General features: G+C 32.4%; 1 protein-coding gene across 1 annotated transcript in view; it reads left to right on the forward strand.

The window, feature by feature from the left end:
• The window catches only part of LOC149773656 (uncharacterized), a 208,564-nt gene that overhangs the window by 97,073 nt on the left and 87,924 nt on the right, over positions 1-23,567 (forward strand). Inside the window, exons 29-36 of the mRNA XM_089946245.1 lie at positions 483-659; positions 5,135-5,314; positions 5,539-5,619; positions 15,321-15,493; positions 16,274-16,459; positions 17,438-17,617; positions 19,875-20,054; positions 20,421-20,691. Of these exons, the coding sequence (XP_089802371.1) occupies positions 483-659; positions 5,135-5,314; positions 5,539-5,619; positions 15,321-15,493; positions 16,274-16,459; positions 17,438-17,617; positions 19,875-20,054; positions 20,421-20,691 (1,428 nt within the window). The remainder of the gene's footprint in view (positions 1-482; positions 660-5,134; positions 5,315-5,538; positions 5,620-15,320; positions 15,494-16,273; positions 16,460-17,437; positions 17,618-19,874; positions 20,055-20,420; positions 20,692-23,567) is intronic.

The raw sequence follows: 23,567 nt of genomic DNA on the forward strand, positions 1-23,567 counted from the left end.
GTTAATGTCTCTATCAAGGAATATTATTAAGCACTTTTTAATTCCAGAAAATTATAATTTGAATAAATAATTCCAGCCCAAATCAAATACTGAACACAACAGTAAGACTGATTCTGCTTCAAGATCTTACAGCAAGAATTATAATAAAGAAATAAACAGATGATTCATACCAAGATAATAATCCTGATATTTAACCTGTACTCATAGAAAAATATAAACTATTTATTAGTTGTTTACAGAATTGTAAAAAAAGTCAATGATTCTGGTCAGGTAGACAATGAACTTGATTTTGTACAATGTCAGCTACAAAATACCATTTTACATTACACATAGTGTATAATCAATTTAAAAAGATAATAAGGATTGCAAATTAAATAATTATATATAACAGTTGTGAGAAGCAGAAAATGAGTCCCCTCACCTACAGTTATCTTTTTTGTGTGTAAACTTGTGGTTTTAATAGTTACATATACATGTTACAGGGTGTTCCATGATTGGTAGAGAATTTGAGAGTGGTGAGGTATTCACTTCACCAACAGACCCATGTGAGACCTGTATATGTCAGGATGGCCTTGTCAACTGTCAAAGGCAAATTTTTTGCTCTGTCACTTGTACACATGGCATCATACCTCGGGGAGAATGCTGTTCACCTTGCACAGGTAAATCCTCAGACTCAGAAATAGAGACACAATAAATATTATTCAATTATTTGTAATATAACAGGTAGTTTTAAAAGGTGGTGGATAAGACGTTAGTGGACTAAACTCATAATCATCCATATCTAAGATGTTTTCAAAGCACTATTACAATTGCTGTAATTCATGCAAGTTTTCATGACCATGCATGCAGCTCATCCATAAAAATTATATGTATTTTTTTTTTTTAACTTTTCATAAAGTTTGTTTTAATATTGAAAAATTTAGTCTTCTTTACAACTAAGGTCGTTATGCTTGAGTATTAAAAAATATTCGAATGTTGTACATAAATGACAGAAACTGCAAACCTATTCTGTACATCACTCATTTATTACTTGACATTTTCATGCATATTTATATTTGGAATTGGTATTGAACACCATTATGCAGAAAAAATGGTACCAAGCATTTCCAGTAGAATGCACATTGACTAAAATTGCTACCAGAACATTTTTTGCTCTTTTTGTACTTGTTGTACTTAGGTATAAGCCATCATATTAAGGTAATACCTAATAATGTCATTCATTCATTCCATTTTGCAAATCATAATGAAATTGCCTTGCTTATTGTTATGACTTTTATGTCTACAAAATATTATGATTCTGCACACTTTATCTTTGCATGTTAGAAATCAAAGCCCCTGGTAAATAAAATCAGCCTGGAAAAACAATCAGGAATTAGTGAATTTGATATATTTGCTATTTGGCAGTGATTGTTAGGATAAATATGTAAAACTTGGAATAATTTGTCTCGACATCAGTCCAGTGATCTCAAGATTCTGGCTTAAATACTGTACATGCGATGTAGTTTTAATTGTTTCTCTGCAGAGTGTCCTCATTCTGTCCCATCCATTTTCCTAGATGGCACTGTTACAACTCTCTGAAGAAATAAATGAGTTATGTTAAATTCAGATATTTTTAAAATAATTTATTTTGCTAGAATACAAAGGGAACATTTAAAAAGAACTTACAGTATTATGAATTAAATCCCAAATAGTTGTGAAAGTTCTATCACATATTCAAAAGTATAGAGTGTTCTGATTGAATTCCATTGGTGTTCCAAATGAATTCAAGTTTTGAATGTGCTGAATAGTGTTGATATGCTAACAGTCTTCATGTATCACAATGATATAATCCAAAATTTCTTTAAATAAATTCACAGTACACCTCTCCAACAATAACTCACACACAGCGGGGTTCAGAATCATAGATTGCACTATAAGCAAGGGCACGATTTAGAAAGGGACAACCAAAAAATTAAGAAGTGATGCCATCCCTGTTAGGCATTGAGAAAACTGCTGAGGGTGGTAACTGGGCTGTTTAATGCCTGAATCTTCATTTTATGATCACATTAAGAATAATTGTCAATAAATTGCTTTTTATACTGATGTTGTTCATTTTTCTGTGTAAATTACACTTATTTTTCAAGATCACCAACATCAGAAAGGTCATTATCATTATTCCTACTGTTTTCAACATTCATCATGTGTCTTGCTTATATTACTTTTTGTTGTTGTTGATTAGTCTGGTTCCCAGAATGCAATGAAATAGTAGTGTGCAAAGCACGGAGTCTACAGGGAACCAGACTAACTGTTGGCACCATTAATCAAGATTCCTTTTTTCAAAAACTAAAGAAATTTACATCTACATTGAAACTCAATTTTTGTATTGTTCAGATAGCAAAATATTGATGTTGTGATTGCATTGCAAGTAATAGTAAAACTTATTATCATCGCTAAGTGTTAGTTCAGGAATTCTCTGAAACTCATTTCTCCATAGTGGTCCATATCTCTGAAACAAAGCTCTTTATTTTACTTGGTTGCCTTGCTATCTTTGATCACATTTATGATTGAGTAGGTTAATTTAAGGTAATTTAATTGTATTACTTAGTAACATTTACAGCAGTGTTCAGTTGATCATTTGAAATGATTTCACCTAACATATGACTGATGGCGCTAGATCTTGGCATGTAGGATTTGCATGCCTTTTAACTTTTCTTTTATTCCACCTTCTTTATTTGATACAAAAAATTCAGTTAGCACAGTAATATAAAGTATGCAATCTTTTATTTCAGTGCAATAATACAACAAACCATTCTACAATTCAGATAATAAAACATGGTTGGCACTTAATTAAGTTCTCAGAGAAGTGCTTGCGGACATAGCTGTTAGAGGATATTGACACATTTTGTGTTTAAATACCAGAAAACACATTACAGTTATGATGATTACACTTAAAAAGAACTAAAAGATAGAACTAAAACACAAATTTCACTTGATAAAATTGATTTAATTTGTATTTATTTCTTAAAGTACTGCCTCCATTAGGCATAAGTGACATTTTTATTAATCAAAATTTTGTTGAATATCATTATTTATGGTGTATTAAGAATGTCATTTGGAAAGAAACTGTAACAAATTATATGACATCTTATTAAAAGTTCATAATTTCATAACGTTGATTAAAATTTCCTGTTGTATGTTCCCGCTTTCAATGATAAAACAAGCATTATATGTATATCAGAGTTTCAGCTACCCATTTTGATCGAGATTTTGGTATTTTCTGAAATTAAAAAATGGGATCCATGCCTGACCCCACATTATAAATGGGCTCATGAGTTATTGGGGCGCAAGTTATAAACTCATTGTAATTCAGCTGAATAATATAAATAAAAAGGTCCTTGCAAATGAAAACTGAATACGACTAATAGACTGACTTCACTTCGGATATTAAGATAGGAATGAGTAATTCTTATATAAATAACCTTATTATAAAAACTTATGTAACAAGAAGAGGACCAGGATGATGGTCAAAACTTAATTTCTAGAACTTTCTAAGTTGTCAACAAGATCAGGTTTTTTACTTAAATTTTAATAAATAACATAGCAAACATCATCTAGACCAAGAATTCCCTAGGGGAATGCCAATGTCTTGAACTCAAATCCAAGTAAAAACATGTTTACCTACAAATAAAAATAATAATCTTTATATATAATCTGCAATATATAAACAAAATTAGTCATTTACAAAATAAAAGACAGGTAGGCCCAAACACCTACCCTCAATTATGGACAAAAGTCAATCACTCAATACAAAATAAATATACTAAACATATAATCATGGACAAAAGCTAACACATATTGCAAATTAAATTTACATAAAACTACATGCCCTATATTTTTAATGATTTTTCAGCAGAGAGTCCTTTTTCTATCACACCCATTTGCCAGATGTAAGTTGTAAGGCATCAAAACCTTTACTAAATAATGTATTTATTTTGAGCTGGTAGGTGAACTGTCTTATTGAATGTTTTTCAGATGTTAGGTCTCTCCAACTGCATTACTGCATTCATGTGACACAATAAAAAGCCAGCTTCAGGCAAATCAGTAGATTTGAAAAATTTGATTGGGTCACTTTGAGAGTTCTTTTCATCTCTTTTTATTAGAACTACTGTGTGATTTTTGAGTCAGGGAAACTGTTTTGATTTTCAAATTGATCTTCTAGTGTAAATGGGAGATTATGTTTGTCTATTTGGTTGGCAGACATAGTTGCTACATGTATCTCTTTATCTACATGTAATGCAGATTGTGCGAAATATGGATTTCAGCAATGGCATATTATTTGTTACCACATTTAATATGCTTTTATATGCTGATGATGTGTAATCTCATTCCTGCCACTGTGGCAGATTTTAAAATTAGCTTTACAGGTAGGGCAGAATGCATATTCTTATCCATTGAATTTGATTGCAACCACAGAAATTCCCTTTCCTATCCATCATTGAATTACATATGATATTTTGGTTGCACAGAATTTTATGTTTTAGCATTGGAAAGTAATGCAATCTTAGAAATCATAAAAAACTTTAAGCACCAAGGCCAAACCAACTTGGTTTTATGCTGATTGAGCTGTTTAGTAATCCAGCTATAATCAGTTAATCTCTTTAATCCTTTTGGAATTCTCCTGAGGGCCGCATGAGGGTATTTTTTATGGCCCAATGGCCACACCACCTTTGTTATCTCTCATGACACCTTGTGACACCAATCATTTTGCAGGCCACATGATACAGGTTGATGGGCCACATGTGGCCTGAAGGCTGCATTTTTGAGACCCATTTTATGTTATTAAATACTTTATTTTTGAGGTTTAATGAACTACTATTATGATACAGCATTACTGGAACAACCTCATTGTAGGGTTATTACATTATGTCTTCAGTAAACAGCAGTTAAAAGAGTGAATACCATTCTACCCCAATACTGTTCTGCCCCACAATGCAGTAAAATCAGTATGAAGAATGAGTACTCTTCTACCCCATGTTATAAAAAAAAATCAGTATGAAGAGTGAGTACTGTTCTACCCCTTGTTATAAAGCTCTGTATGCTAGAAATTATCTACAGGAGTGTACATAATATAAAACTGTATTTTTTTAATTTTTAGATTGCATATTGGACGGACAATTGATCCGAGCAGGACAGACATTTTTTAAACCAGGTGATATATGTCAGCAGTGTGTATGCTTGAATGGAAATGTCCAGTGTCAGCCTGTTGGGCCCTGCCCCACTCTACCATGTACAGTCACTGTCATCCCTTTTGGGGCATGCTGCCCAAGGTGTAAAGGTAAGTTTGCAGATTAACTAATAATTGGATTATGGTGTAAGTTTTTAATTTAGAGTATGATACATTTTCATGTATACAGTTAATAATAAAATATTGCATATACTGTGAAACCAATGAATGATTGCCTTTGAGGCTAATATGGAATTTTGTTAGCCCAGGTAAAGGATAAACAGATGTTTAGTTCTGTTTTTTTTTTCTATTGAATTTTATTTATATTTTGTCAGGTTGTGAAGTTAGAGGTCATAGCTATCTCCATGGAGACCTTGTATCAGAGGACGAGTGCTCAAAATGCTTCTGTAAAGAAGGTAAACTGTCATGTAGGGAACTCTCACAGTAGGGAACTCTGTCACTGTAGGGAACTCTAACTGTCACTGTAGGGAACTCTGTCACAGTAGGGAACTCTGTCACTGTAGGGAACTCTTACTCTCACTGTAGGGAACTTTAACTATGGAGGGAGGCATGGTTGAATTGCATATAATTATAACAAATTTGCTATTTCTATTTATACATAGCTAATCTAGTCAATCCTGATCAAGCAGCATTCTTATAGAGTTGCCACCATCCAGTGAAACCACTACCCAATGCATTTTATAATTCATTGAATTTTATGTTTTTTATTGACTGTTAAATGGAAGTATGGTTGCTTCTCCCTGTAGGGTTAAGGAGACAGTACTTCCAGTGTCATATTAGGATATCAGTAAAGATCGCTAATGTACTGTTAATTCATTAATTTTCTTGCATTTTATGCATGTTATGAACCATGGATTAAAAGACTCAATGAACAATATCCTTCTAGTCCCCAATCCTTGAATTAAAAGACCCAGTGAACAGTTATACTTCTAATCCACAATCCATGAATTAAAGGACCCAATAAACTATAATCCTTTTAATCCACAATCTATGAATTTAAGTTCTGTTGAAAATTAAAGTTTTAACAAATTGATATGCACTATATTGGTATGTATGAAAACGATTGAATTCAGTGTATACTGAGACCTATCAGACTGGTCACCTTTATATGCAGGTAGCCAGATTTTATGCATCCCATAGAGTGTATTAACAATCACTGCTTAGTGTGTACAAACTAAATGTTTGTTTCATTCAGAATTCATGATTTAGAAACAGGTGTATCTTGTGAATTGATGCAGTGGGAATAGTAGTAATGTTGTAGCAGCAATATGGGAGTCTCCATTTGTGACAGTATGACATGTATAATTAGTTTCATTAATTTGCCTAAAAGTAAAAGCTATCCCTGATGAAAAATATTGATTTTCAAGGAGAGATATGAGTTACATCCCTTTTCATTAGGGTAAGGTGCCATTTTGTATTTCAGGTCTTTTCTGTAATGGGAGGTGATTTTTAGTTTGTGTGTTATTAACAATAGCCACTGGTAGCTTAATTTTATTCCCTACACATCACAGGCCACTCACACAAGTCCACTGTCTTTTGATCTAGGTGAGTTCAGCAGCTGGGTAATCAAGATATTGTTTGAAGTGTGAACAGCTATATATGTGCCTAATTATACCAATTGGCCACACCAAGAGCCATTTCTCTGTTTCATAGTCATATGTAAGCTGTCAGTTAATTATGAAATTAGCGTTTTGTCATGGTGCAGAAAACAAGCTAAATCAGTTATTGTTTTTAAACCATTGATGATTTAGTTTTATAGGATGGATATATTATTGTTTTAAAATCATCGATGATTTAGTTTTATGGGATGGATAAATTATTGTTTTAAAATCATCGATGATTTAGTTTTATGGGATGGATAAATTATTGTTTTAAAATCATCGATGATTTAGTTTTATGGGATGGATAAATTATTGTTTTAAAATCATCGATGATTTAGTTTTATAGGATGGATATATTATTGTTTTAAAATCATCGATGATTTAGTTTTATGGGATGGATAAATTATTGTTTTAAAATCATCGATGATTTTGTTTTATGGGATGGATAAATTATTGTTTTAAAATCATCGATGATTTAGTTTTATAGGATGGATATGTTATTGTTTTAAAATCATCGATGATTTAGTTTTATGGGATGGATAAATTATTGTTTTAAAATCATCGATGATTTAGTTTTATGGGATGGATAAATTATTGTTTTAAAATCATCGATGATTTAGTTTTATGGGATGGATAAATTATTGTTTTAAAATCATCGATGATTTAGTTTTATAGGATGGATATATTATTGTTTTAAAATCATCGATGATTTAGTTTTATAGCCTGGATGGATAAATTATTGTTATAAAATCATCAATGATTTAGTTTTATGGGATGGATATATTATTGTTTTAAAATCATCGATGATTTAGTTTTATGGGATGGATAAATTATTGTTTTAAAATCATCGATGATTTAGTTTTATGGGATGGATAAATTATTGTTTTAAAATCATCGATGATTTAGTTTTATGGGATGGATAAATTATTGTTTTAAAATCATCGATGATTTAGTTTTATGGGATGGATAAATTATTGTTTTAAAATCATCGATGATTTAGTTTTATAGGATGGATAAATTATTGTTTTAAAATCATCGATGATTTAGTTTTATGGGATGGATAAATTATTGTTTTAAAATCATCGATGATTTAGTTTTATGGGATGGATAAATTATTGTTTTAAAATCATCGATGATTTAGTTTTATGGGATGGATAAATTATTGTTTTAAAATCATCGATGATTTAGTTTTATGGGATGGATAAATTATTGTTTTAAAATCATCGATGATTTAGTTTTATGGGATGGATATATTATTGTTTTAAAATCATCGATGATTTAGTTTTATAGCCTGGATGGATAAATTATTGTTATAAAATCATCAATGATTTAGTTTTATGGGATGGATATATTATTGTTTTAAAATCATCGATGATTTAGTTTTATGGGATGGATAAATTATTGTTTTAAAATCATCGATGATTTAGTTTTATGGGATGGATAAATTATTGTTTTAAAATCATCGATGATTTAGTTTTATGGGATGGATAAATTATTGTTTTAAAATCATCGATGATTTAGTTTTATGGGATGGATAAATTATTGTTTTAAAATCATCGATGATTTAGTTTTATAGGATGGATATATTATTGTTTTAAAATCATCGATGATTTAGTTTTATGGGATGGATAAATTATTGTTTTAAAATCATCGATGATTTAGTTTTATGGGATGGATAAATTATTGTTTTAAAATCATCGATGATTTAGTTTTATGGGATGGATAAATTATTGTTTTAAAATCATCGATGATTTAGTTTTATAGGATGGATATATTATTGTTTTAAAATCATCGATGATTTAGTTTTATGGGATGGATAAATTTTTGTTTTAAAATCATCGATGATTTAGTTTTATGGGATGGATAAATTATTGTTTTAAAATCATCGATGATTTAGTTTTATAGGATGGATATATTATTGTTTTAAAATCATCGATGATTTAGTTTTATGGGATGGATAAATTATTGTTTTAAAATCATCGATGATTTAGTTTTATGGGATGGATAAATTATTGTTTTAAAATCATCAGTGATTTAGTTTTATGGGATGGATATATTATTGTTTTAAAATCATTGATGATTTAGTTTTATAGCCTGGATGGATAAATTATTGTTATAAAATCATCAATGATTTAGTTTTATGGGATGGATATATTATTGTTTTAAAATCATCGATGATTTAGTTTTATGGGATGGATAAATTATTGTTTTAAAATCATCGATGATTTAGTTTTATGGGATGGATAAATTATTGTTTTAAAATCATCGATGATTTAGTTTTATAGGATGGATATATTATTGTTTTAAAATCATCGATGATTTAGTTTTATGGGATGGATAAAATATTGTTTTAAAATCATCGATGATTTTGTTTTATGGGATGGATAAATTATTGTTTTAAAATCATCGATGATTTAGTTTTATAGGATGGATATATTATTGTTTTAAAATCATCGATGATTTAGTTTTATGGGATGGATAAATTATTGTTTTAAAATCATCGATGATTTAGTTTTATGGGATGGATAAATTATTGTTTTAAAATCATCGACGATTTAGTTTTATGGGATGGATAAATTATTGTTTTAAAATCATCGATGATTTAGTTTTTTAGGATGGATATATTATTGTTTTAAAATCATCGATGATTTAGTTTTATGGGATGGATAAATTATTGTTTTAAAATCATCGATGATTTAGTTTTATGGGATGGATAAATTATTGTTTTAAAATCATCAATGATTTAGTTTTATGGGATGGATAAATTATTGTTTTAAAATCATCGATGATTTAGTTTTATGGGATGGATAAATTATTGTTTTAAAATCATCGATGATTTAGTTTTATGGGATGGATAAATTATTGTTATAAAATCATCAATGATTTAGTTTATTGGATGGATAAAAGTGATTCGCTATTCTTGTGTGGGATAAGTTTAGGAGAGAACAACATAAATATTTTTTTTTATTTTGTTGAATAGAGCACATAACTAAATCTGTTCATAACATGATGGTAATACTACTAATGCTACTGCTATTACTAATGGCATTTCATGCCATCCATTGTATTGTTCAAAAACCAAGTTTGAAAGGTGAACCAGAATACAGAGGTCACCTGTGTACAAAGGCCAGTTTGGCCTTATCCAGTCGGGGGGGGGGGGGGCTGCTATAAATGGGTTTGGCTATAGTTCGAATCCTTACAGAAACAAAACGCTTGTTGTTAGGTAGGTGCTTTTAATCTTTAAAAAATGTCTTGATCGTCTGACTCAGGTAGAATAAAAATAAGACCTTTAAATTTCTTAGTCTTGCAGTAATTTACAGACCTCTTCAGAAAACGAGCACCTTTATTTGTGCAGTAATTACAGACCTCTTCTGAAAATGAGCACCTTAGTTTGTGCAGTAATTACTAGCGGTGAAACGATACACCTGTGCCTCATATAGATACAATTCTCAATACATAGCCCGCAATATGATACATATCAATACACAAATGAACTTGATGTTTTTTCCATCTTTGGAAGGTAGGTGGTGCCCTTTCATGTATGTTGACATTCTGGTCCTATTTCCAGTATGCAGACTACAGACAGAAATATAGTTATCATGTATTTATATGCAATTCTCATTGATGAGAAGATAACAACACTGCTTTCAAACAGACTACCTGTTGGTTGCTGTGAGTTCTGTCCAATGTATTAGGCCATTTAATGGTGGCCATATTTTTCTCTCTTTGTTTTGTATAACATGAATGATTGGAAAACCCCTTGTTACCAATTTTGTGTCTCGTTAAACTTGGAAGACATTACGATGTTATCTTCAAAACAGAAGAAATAATGCAGTTTCCTTGTGCAAAGAAAATCTCATCTAGAACAAACCTGGGCATGGGAATAAGGTTGAATACCAACAAAATCTGTCCATTTTACTTCCTGTGGATGCAAAAGACTGCTGCAGCCACAGGTACATGTATTTGATAGTGAAGAAGGAAAACTACTGACTACACCCAGTCCTATTTTTCAATTTTTTTAAAAAACTTACAGAAAGTGATAAAATTGAGCAGTTTGAAATCTGCCTCATCACTCATTCTATGCTAATTTCATTTTTTTCCATCAGCACCTTCAATGATTTGTTAAATATCTCGGCATAAAAAGAAAAATTTCAAATTTGCTCCCTATTTACAATTTAAGGAGAGATCATGAGAATTTTATCTTAAAGGGAGGCCTCCCCCTTTATCAAACAAAAAAGGAGGGGAGGAAGAAACGTTCATAAGTCAATATTTATATAAACTTCAATATCTGTCTCTCTTTCTTACTGTTCTACTTATAGTTCTACTGAAACCACCATCTTTGACAGATGTCACCTCTAGTTGTATAAGCATTAATCTGTTAATTATTTGTAAGCATGCTCTGCTCCTTTTCTTTATATCAGTATTGTTCTGTGCTTCTTTCTGAAGAGACATATACATAGCTAGCTTTGTCTGCTTGAATGTGTTGGGATCTTCGTGACTTGTCCAAAATTTTCCAGAGCTCACGATATTATCTTTTGGATACATCTGCTCCAAAATAGGATTTGTCACTAACATAAACTTTCTTAAATCGGTATTTTTAATGGCTACCATGAACAATTTCTTATCTGTTTCACAATGCTATATCAAAGTATTTAGCCCATCAATGCAGACAGAGGTATTAAAACAAATATCTTTACTTCTTAATTACATTATTTTGACCCTTATTAAATTCAGTTTATCGTAACCCTGATATGGATACATGTATATGGCTTTGTAGCATATGATCCACAGGGCGAAATCGCTTAATTAAAAAAAAATGAAAATTGCATTACACTTTAAAATTGTCTGTATTTTAATTAGGCTCAGTATTCTGCCTTTTGTACATTTAATTTCAAAATACCACTAAAATGGTCATGCCGTCTATTTTTTTGTCCATCCAGCATGTACATCTGACTCGTATTAAGCACCATTTCAGGCTCAAATTCACTCTCTTTTATCTCTACTAAAACTTTCCCAACTCCAATATTCTGATATACTTCATAACTTTAAAAATTATTGTCATCAGCACTATCATCAGCAAGTATTTACCAAACCAAATCATAATGAACCATGCTGGGAATCAGATATATTGGGTTTTCTTGGTAGTCCATATTTTCAACAAGCATTTGTAAAACTTTCTTCATGAATGGTTCAAACTACACAATTACGCTTACTCCTGGGCATATTCTGCTAATCAAATTTAGTTTCACAACCATTTAATGTCATGCTTGAAGAACCCAGATGTGGAACAGTTGCAACCCAAAATACAATTGTCATGACAAGAACAGTTAAATAAAAATTGTATACTTTGCCAAACACGTTTTTATGTGGGACCTTAAAAAACTTTGTGAGAGTTCATGCATTTTACTGTTCTTCAATTATGCAAATTCGTACCATTGTGCATGATTCATGCAATTGCACACCCTGACAGCATCTCCACTTAAGTACTTGACATATCTAATGACTTTCTGTGAAGACTTTCTCTAGCACTGCGAATACTTCCTGCTTGTCATGCAGAGAATAAGCTACATTGATTTCTGATTGGTGGTTATTGTTTAACCTGGAGCGGAACAAGCAATAAGAACAAATGAGAATTCAGTGTTACATATTTCAACTTGCAACACATTGTTAGCATAGCTTTCAGATCAACCAAAGGAGTCGAGATACAATTCAAAGTAGAAACTTTGTGTGAAAGTGGTTATTAAATGATGAGTAAAGTACTTCATTAAACATGTGAAACATGTTTGGAATGTATAGTATATAGTAATAATAATAATAATAATAATCAGGACTTTGTATAGCGCCTAATCTTTAGAAGCTCTAAGCGCTTTACAACATTAGACAACACCTATAACATAAAAACATATATAATGATATGATTACAAATAAACCCCATAAAATTAGAAAACATAAAAAACATGCTGAAATATTTAAAGTAGGAAACATTATTAGGTCTTTAAAGTTTGTTCTTACAGTCGAAATAGATGAATTTTTAGAGCACTCTTGAATGGGATAACTGTGTCTTTGTGTCTGATTTCACTAGGCAATTCATTCCATGTTGCTGGGTCTTGGTATGCAAAAGAACGTTGTGTATATGACTTTGTTTTCATAGTGGGAATAATGAGTATATGATTATCAGAAGAGGAGTGTAAATATCTGATTGGTGTGTACACATGGGATAGGTATGTTGGACTGGAGTCCATCAGTGAAACGTAGCACAGAGAATAAATTTTTTGTTTGATTCTGAATTGAATGGATAGCCAGTGAAGGGTACAGAGCAGCGGGGAGGTGTGCTCTGATCGTGGTAATCTAAGTATGATCCGTGCAGCTGTGTTTTGAACTTTTTGAAGTTTCTGGAGTAGCTGAACATATTTCTGGGTTAAGATAATTATCATGGAATTGTGGAGGGAGGGGACCAGATTACGAGCCATGTCACTTTGTGTTAATTTATAGACAGTGAGTGGGTATTCTCAAATACAAGTAGTCTTTTTTGTTTTTACTAATAAACATGAGTGCCTGTGACTGCAGATGCTGTTTCAGATGGATTATAATTTTACAGGCATGCCAACTAAATTACAATTCTTCCAGATTGCTGAAGACTAAAATAACCTGCATATGGTAAGTATCGTTTTGTATTGATTCTCCATCTCTTGTATCGATATATGCATCGTTTCAGCAAAAGTATTGATGCATTGATATATCGATGAATCGTTTCACCCCTAATAATTACAGCCCTCTTATGAAAAAGAGCATTTTAGTTTGTGCAGTAATTACTGACCTCTTAAGAAAAAGAGCACCTTAGTTTGTGCAGTAATTACTGACCTCTTAAGAAAAAGAGCACCTTAGTTTGTGCAGTAATTACTGACCTCTTCTGAAAAAGAGCACCTTAGTTTGTGCTGTAATTACTGATCTCTCTGAAAAGAAGCACCTTAGTTTGTGCAGTAATTACAGACCTCTTCTGAAAAAGAGCACCTTTGTGCAGTAATTACAGACTTCTTCTGATACAGAGCACCTTAGTTTGTGCAGTAATTACAGACCTCTTCTGTAAAAGAGTAGCTAGTTTGTGCAGTGATCAGTTTGTGCAGTAATCACTGACCTCTTTTAATCACAGACCTCTTCTGAAAAAAGCACCTTTAAATTTTTGCACACTGACCTCTTCTGAAAAAAGCATATTAGTTTTTACACTTTGATTAAAGTCAGCCATTTAAAGTAGTCTTTGCTCATAGTATGCACTACTGTGAAACATCATTATCATCATAGGGATGGAAACCTGTTTGACATTATTACAATAAATACTGATCATGTTCATATAGTAGCTGTATGAGGAGCTTGACCATGGGCAATCCATGTTGTATCATATGTATTCCAATAACTGTCTTCGATATGACCTGTATCATGGTATGTATTCCAATAACCGTCTTCGATATGACCTGTATCATGATATGTATCATATACATAAATAAACTGAAATGTACAGTGGATATTTTTTTAAAAATACTTTCATGGAGTAATATTTCCCATCTCTCGATAGACTGAAATTTTGTGTGGTGAATTTAAAAAGAGTGCAACAGTTAATTAGGTGGCTATGGAAAATTCAAGGTGACAGTTTGTATGCATGTAAGCAGCTGTGTTGTTTACTTTATTCAAAGAAACAGAAAGTGGACAGGAGAATGAAAATTAGTTTTTGGACAGCCTACCTCATTTAGTTTATATCTCATTCTACTGTTATCCTATATAAATAATCTGTAAATATAGTGATCTCATTTATTAATCATGGTACAACATCATGAGGGTAAATATAGTGATTTCATTGATGTATCATGACACAACATCACTAGAGTTAATATAGTGATCTCATTGTGTCTACATGATGATACAACATTATAGTGATTTCATTGGATCTGCATCATGATACAGCATCACTAGAGTAAATATAGTGATCTCATTTATTTATCATGGTACAACATCATGAGGGTAAATATAGTGATTTCACTGATGTATCATGACACAACATCACTAGAGTAAATATTATGATCTCATTTATTTATCATGGTACAACATCTTGAGAGTACATATAGTGATTTCATTGATGTATCATGATACATTATCATGAGAGTACATATAGTGATTTCATTGTATCTGTATCATGATTCAACATTGCTGGAGAAGATATAGTGGTTTCATTGAGTCTGCATCATGATACAAAATAACTAGTAAATATAGTGATCTCATTGAGTCTGCATCACTAATCTGAGTAAATATCGCAATTTCTTTGATGTATCTTTTATGTTGAACTGAAAATTTTGTTTAGTTTTGAGATTACAGTGGTCTCAGACAGGAGAATGTATTACAGTGTTCCAGATTGAGTCTTTTTGATGTCATGTATTGAAGTGATGCATGTTTGTTTATAAATCATTAAAGCTTTACTGTATTTAACATGTATTTTTTTCCTGCAGGTGAAGTCATTTGTGACCGTGAAGAGTGTCTGCCACTCCACTGCAGTAGAACAAAGAGAGTGGTTGGACAGTGTTGTCCAGTTTGTGATGTGTGTGACTACCAGGGATCTATCTATGAGGAAGGAGAAAGGTTTACCCCAAGAGGACAACCATGTTTAGACTGTTTATGTAGGGTTGGTATCATAAAAATTATTCTTTAAATTTTTGCTATGAATTAAAACCTTGAAGATGCAACAGAAATAAAGAAAAATAAATTAAATTAAATTCACTCTGTGTCATTCTGTGTATATTGATAGCATGGATCAATAATATAACCAGTTTAAAAAATGGGGTACAAAATTACGGTTATAATCCAACTGTATGCAGCATTTATATTCCTTTTATTGCTATTTCAATAAGAAATAATTGTCTTTGAGAATTGATGATGCAGATGGGGATTTATGAATGATAACACAAAGCCATTCATAGAATTTCAAGTATTGCTGGTAAAACAGGTATTTTAAGCAGTTACAACATCATTGATTTTCTCCGATCTCAAGAGCAATGTATGATAATAAACTGCAGTTCAGCTTGTTTTAGAAACTTCTGTACAATACTTTTTAAAACTGGCTTTGAAATAAAATACTTCTTTTATGCATACTGTTGGACATAACTATTATTTTTCATGGATTTGAACCATTGCCTTATTGATATATGATTCTATTACTAACTTTCTAACTTAAAATAACTTTTGCAATAATTTCTTATTTTATGTACGTTTTAAAGAATTTCAACATCTTTATCCATTTTCTCATAACTTGTAGTGCTAGGTTTGTTAGGAAGGGTTTATCTTCCTAAAGTTTTATTTAAGTTTTTATCTATTGATTCATAGAACATAACATTTAATTGGTACTATATGGCCAGTATTTTTCTGACATTCCGTTAATCCCTGTATGTATATATACTCTTTCCAGAATGGTAAGGCAGACTGTGTGGACATGTTTACCCAGTGTCCCACACCCTCTTGTACACACCCTATGAGGACAAGTGAGACATGTTGCTCAGTCTGTGATGGATGCACATATTTACGGCGCAGGTTTCGTAATGGACAAAAGTTTGTCCCACCTGGTGGAGATGCCTGTAAAATCTGTGTGTGTAGGGTATGTATGACTTGTGATAAATCAAAGCAACTAATGGCTGCCAAATCATATGATTTATTTAGTTACTATAAAATCAGACATTTATTGAGAACAGGAGCTTTTAATGATTTTGGCAAGGAAACTAATGAAACAATTCTTAATCATTTTGTTGTAGATTATGATATGTCAGAATTGATTGCAAAAGATAATTCAAAAATAATATAAGGAAAGATAAAGTACATGTAAGGTTCCATACATGTGCATATGCATGTGTCAAGGTCATTAAAAGGTGTCTATACAGCTATGATTCAGGGAAGGATGAGACATCAGTAAAGGAAGCAAAGCAGAGCAAGTATAAATTTTTGAACTCCTGGTTGACACAGTTTCACTTTGTAAAGCCCAGAAGATACTCATAAGGTCATGCCCATTTAATACATTTCTTTTACAGTTTTAAATAGGAAAAAAATAAGAATACTTTCTTCATAGTGGGATCAGCCTAGCTCTATTCCATGAATCTGGGATCAACCCAGAATGCACTCTTATGCGGGGATCAGCCTAGCATAGATTTGGTTAAGACAAAAGCAGCCCAGAATACATTAGCATACTGGGATCAGCCAAACATATTGTCTACTTAAGCTGGGATCAGCCCAGAATACACTTGATTGCTGGGATCTTCCCAGCACAGATTTTACTTGAGCTGAGATTAGCCAAGCACAGTCTGCGGAAGTTAGGATCAGCCCAGATTACACTTTAATGACAGGATCAGCCTTGCACCAATTATACTTAACCTGGGATCAGCCCAGAATACATTATTATGCTGGGAACAGCATAGCATAGTTTTTTTTAAAAATGGGATCAACCCAGAATACACTTGAATGCAGGGATCAGCCTAGCACAGATTTTACTTGAGTTGGAATCACCCCAGAATAGTTGGGTCATACATATTTTACTAACACAGTCTAGTTTCATTTTGCATAAATGTGATTTATTTTCTTGCAGAATGGCTCAATAGACTGTAGGAACATGGACTGTCCAGACGTAAATTGTGTCAATCCAGTTCTGGTACCTGGTCATTGTTGTCCAGTGTGCCCCATGGCCTGTACAGTAATGGGCATTGAGTACAGAGATGGACAAACATTCATGGATCCCATGAGAAAGTGTTCAGTCTGCACATGCTTTGTGAGTACTTAGCAACATGTAAATGTGAGAAATTAAAGGAAGGACAGTTATTGTTATTGAAAGATAATTCGGGTTTTACTGTTGATTGTAAATATTTCTCTTCTGTTATAAAGTGTAAAAAGAAGTATAACCATGGCCCATCTGTCTTAGCTAAATTATAGATGTGGAAAGCACCTCATCAACCAGGCTGTTACATAAACAGACTGAGTGATGTCCAGTGAATCATTTCACATTTGTGTTGTAATATGTACACATCACTCCCTCATAATGATGTCCAAGGGAACCGGAGTATATCACCTTATAATGCAAGTCCCTTATGATGAGGTACATTATAATATAATTTTATTGCCACATAAGAAAATGGGTCCATGACAATACCTGCCGTATAAAAAAGCTGTTATAATGAATATCCATATGCTGAGTGAGTACTGTACACGCTACTCAGGATCCATAACCATACCTGCTAGACAAAAAACTGTTATAATGAATATCCATATGCTGAGTGAGTACTATAAACGCTACTCAGGATCCATAACCATACCTGCTAGACAAAAAACTGTTAGAATGAATATCCATATACCAAGTGAGTACTATACATGCTACTCAGGATTCATAACCATACATGCTAGACAAAATATGTTGTAATGAATATCCATATAATTAGGGAGTACTATACATGCTACTCATGATCCATAACCATACCTGCTAGACTAAAAACTGTGTTATAATGCATATCCATATAATTAGGGAGTACTATTCTTTGTAGAAGGTATATTGTGATGAAAAATAATTTGTTAATTGAACAGTTAACTTGCTGAAATCATTTAATAATGCAGGCTTAGGTAATTGATGGTGTAACAGGAAATTGTATTGCTATTAAGATATCAGTTGCAATTCATTACTAGTCTCGACCACAGACAATCAGTAGAAATATGTCTTTCTGTGTCATATTACACAACTGTGTCATATCATACAACTGTGCCATATTATACAACTGTGCTATATTGAACAACTGTGTTATATCATACAGTCTTGCCATATCATACAACTGCGCCATATCATACAACTGTGTTATGTCATACAACTGTGCCATATCATACAACTGTTTTATGCCATACAACTGTGCCATATCATACAACTGTGTTATATCATACAACTGTGCCATATCACACAACTGTGCCATATCATACAACTGTTCCATATCACACAACTGTGTTATATCATAGAACTGTGCCATATCATACAACTGTGCCATATTATACAACTGTGCCATATCATACAGCTGTGCCATATCATACAACTGTGCCATGATATACAACTGTGCCATATCATACAACTGTTTTATGCCATATAACTGTGTTATATCATACAGCTGTGTCATATTATACAGCTGTGCCAATATCATACAACTGTGCCATATCATACAACTGTGCCATATCATACAGCTGTTTTATGCCATACAACTGTGTTATATCATACAACTGTGTCATATCATAGAACTGTGCCATATCATAAAGCTGTGTTATACAACTATGCCAAATCATATAACTGTCATATTATACAAGTGTGCCATATCATACAACTGTGCCATGTTATACAACTGTTTTATATCTTACAACCATGCCATATCATACAACTATGTCATATCATACAACTATGACATATCGTACAACTGTCATATTATACAGCTGTGCCATATCATACAGTTTTGCCATATCATGCAGCTGTACTATGTCATACAACTGTGTTATATCATATAACTGTGCCATATTATACAACTGTTCCATATCATACAACTTTGCCATATCATACAACTGTGCCAAATCATACAACTGTGTTATATCATATAACTGTGCCATATCATACAACTGTGCCATATTATACAACTGTGCCATATCATACAACTGTTTTATGCCATACAGCTGTGCCATATCATACAACTGTGTTATGCAACTGTGCCATATCACACAACTGTGCCATATCATACAACTGTTCCATATCATACAACTGTGTTATATCATAGAACTGTGCCATATCATACAACTGTCATATTATACAACTGTGTCATATTATACAACTATGCCATATCAAACAACTGTGCCATATTATAAATATGTGTGATATCATACAACTTTGCCATATTACACTGTGCCATATCATAAAACTGTGCCATATCATATAAGTGTTACAACTGTGTCATATGTATTATAAAAACTTCTATCAAGTGTATATTAATAAAGTTGATTCTGTGTTCCAGATGGGAGAAATTCAGTGCAAAGCAATGGACTGTAATGCCACCCAGCAGTGTAGCCATGCCACCCCAGCACCAGGTGACTGTTGTCCCACCTGTCTGATGTGTCAAGTGGATGGACAACAGTACCTTAATGGTCAAACATTCACTGCACCTACTGATCCCTGTCAAGAGTGTACATGCAGGGTGAGTAGAAGTCATTCTGTATACTACTGCAATTGGTGCTGCTTATGATGTTGATGGTGAAAATGCTTTGATGGTGGTGGTGGTGGTGATGATGATGATGGTGGTGGTGTTAATGGTGATGATGTTTGAAGTAGTTGTGATATAGTACTGTGGTAGTTCTATTCATAGTGGTTACAGTGGTGATGATATTGATAATGATTGCTATGTTATTGATTAGGATGTTGAGGATGTTAGTTGTGGATTTGTTGGTATTCAAGATGGAAGTTGTTGTTATCATAGTTGGAAAAAGGAAATGCAATACCATCATACTTTATTGTTGGCCTGGTAAATTTCAATCTTATGTTTTATCATTTTATTGTATACTAGAATGGAACAGTGTCTTGTGTATCCATTCGCTGCTTGCCTCTGGAATGTCTTGACCAAGTCTATATCCCTGGAAGCTGTTGCCCAGTCTGCCATAAGCATCCATGTTTCTATGGTGGCCTTCGTTACCAGGAAGGAGATATTGTTCCAGCCAGCCAAGACAGTTGTCAAGTTTGTAGATGTACAGCTGGACAGATTCAGTGCAAAAACAGAGAATGCCCCACCATTGCCTGTGTAAATCCTGGAAGGGATGGCTGCTGTGAGACATGTGATGGTAGGTCTAAGCTTATTTACTATAGGTCCCTAAGCAAAACATAGATTATTTGCAGAATTTACAGAGGCAGTGAACAGTTTGAAATATTGATTCACTTTAATAGCAGCATTGTTTCACAATATATCAGGGTTCCTGCACGGGTGTGGAATTTTGGAAAAAGCCTTTGTTATGTATATTTAATTTAATTGTTTGTTTGTTAGATTTTAATTTTCTTTATTCCATTACATACTAATGTAATGTAATATTGTTTACTGGGCTTGATTTTGTTCTTCAGAATTAAGTTCAGTTCTGTTTGATTTGATTGATTTTTTAAAATTTATTTCATTGATTTAAATACATTGTTGTTGTTGTTGACTGAACTTAAATGATTGTTATTGTTGTTGTGGGGTTTAATGCCATTTTTCAGCACATGATAGGCTATACATGGCGGCCAGTATTAATGGTGGAGGAAGAACCCAGGAAATCCCTGGAAAGAACCACCGACCCTTGAGAAGCTACTGGCAAGCTTTCTCACATACCCACATTGGTCGAATCAGAGACTCCAACCCACACAGACAGAGGTGAGATGGCAGTGATCTGTAACGGAGAGTGTTTTAGACCACTCGGCCACTTGGAGCCCCTGATTTAAATATGTAATAATAGAAACATTGTATCTAGTTGCTGAACTTAAAATCAGTGACAGTTTTGGTAAACAGTTTTTTTTCTTTTCTCAGTAAGAATCATTTAGTTGGGTCAAGGTCATACCTGGACTAAATGACATAAGGCAACATGAGGCACATGTTAATTCATAAGCAAACTTCTATTGTTTCCAGAAGTATGAACTCTTGACCCCCATCTGGGATCTGTTTTGCATTTTAGTTAGTCTTATAACTGTCGTTATGATAAGAATTCTATCAGCCATGCCTTAATACTTGAAAAGTCAAGTTATTTTATGTTGTGTCAAGATTGGGGCTGAATTTTTATTTTCTTTAAATTATTGAATTTCAAGTGATTGTTTTCCCTGGAAATACTATGCTTTAAATTAATTCTTGGATAAGTACATTTACCAAAATTTATACAGAATTCAAAAACTGGAATAATATTTTCTTTGATTCAACAAGAGACTGTTGACACATCAGTACAATGCTGACTATTGCATATGTCATCGCCTTCAATCTTGGATTTTCATTGGGATTTGAACTGTGATTCACTTAGAACTTTTCATTGATAGGACTTGTGTTTTAATTCTTGGATTACAATTTGGATTTAATTCACAATACTGTAAGTTCCTTTTTCATATTCTTTTTTCTTTGTAGTCCAAGGAAATAAATTATTTGTTAAACTTTACAAAGCTTGTTGTCTTCACTCTTTTCTGCTACTTATCTTAAGAGCATAGACTTGTAACATCTTAAATTTGATATTGCTCAAATTTGATCAGAATCATTAAGAAAGAAAGAAAAAAAATCAACATCCAAAATTTAATTTTGCAACATGCACAATTTTCACTGTAGAATTGCAGATTTACTGTAATAATAAATTCGTGGAAAACTTGTACGGTATGAATAAGTGAATGAGGAGTTTTTACCAAGAATTTTTTCCATGTGACTAACATCCTTTGTAAAATTATGGAAGTATTCGATGCAAGTTATTTTTCTGTTTGTTTATTCTTTGTCATTAATATTAAAAATGTAAAAATTGACTAAAACTGTCTTATCATAAATTAATTCTAATTGGCAATTTCTGTTTACTAAATTGTGATTTCAGATCAGTATATATATGTAGAAGAATATTGTAATGATTATGCACCGTTTTAAGAATAAGATATATTTTTAACTTGTGTCTGACTCATCATTTTGGTATTGTATGAAAAAAATGATCATGGGAGACAGAAAAAGGCTTCAGAAGTACCCAAAATGATGAAAAAGTAAATTTATTATTAAAGCTGAATGTCACAAATCATTTCTATATTTCTGTTTATAAGAAATATGCAAAGTTCAGCTTGAAATAACCACAAGATTAAGATTTTAAACAAAATGACCAAAGACCAATATTAAAATGGTGGATGTTGCATGTGTTTGGATGCATGGTGTGAATTTATTTTTAAGGAAACATAAAGATGAGTTTAAATTTGAATTCTGTACACACAAATTATGCATCAAACATTGTAAGACCAACATATAATTTCAACATATATATGACTTGAGAATATAGTATTTCATGTTAACATGGGGGGGCCACTTGATAAAAATGCACAGAAAGTACCTGGAATACAGGAAAAGTCTATTTATTCTTATAGCTGAAAGTTTACCCAACATTTATGTATACCCATATGTGCGAAATATGCAAATGTCAGCTTGAAATAACGTGAGGTCAAGATTTTGCAAAAAGTGACCAAGACCAATTTTAAAAATGGTGGATGGTGCATGTGTTTCAATGTTTCCTTAGAATTTATCTGAAAAGATATCATGAATATGATTTATGCTTTAGATTCAGCACACACGAATTATGCAGGAAACATTCCATTTTTATTTATTCTAAAATTCTGAAAAATTCATGCTTGTTGCTATCATTAGGTCAATACACTTGCCACATGGTTAGGTCTGGAAATGTTTAGTTTTTGGTCTGAAAAAGGTTTGGAAAAGATCTGAAATCATTTTCTAAATTTGTGGCAGGAACCCAGATATGTTTATTGCCAGAAGCCAAACCATAATGCTAAACATACTAAAAACAACCACAATGCTATACATACTAAAAGCAACCACAATGCTATACATGCTTAAAACACCCACAGTGCTATACATACTAAAAACAACCATAATACTAAACATACTAAAAACAACCACAATGCTATACATACTCGAAACAACCACAATGCTAAACATACTGAAAGCAACCAC

Source organism: Sinohyriopsis cumingii, unplaced genomic scaffold (genome assembly GCF_028554795.1).
Source record: "Sinohyriopsis cumingii isolate HCF-2022 unplaced genomic scaffold, ASM2855479v2 utg000622l, whole genome shotgun sequence".
Lineage (NCBI taxonomy): Eukaryota > Metazoa > Mollusca > Bivalvia > Unionida > Unionidae > Sinohyriopsis > Sinohyriopsis cumingii.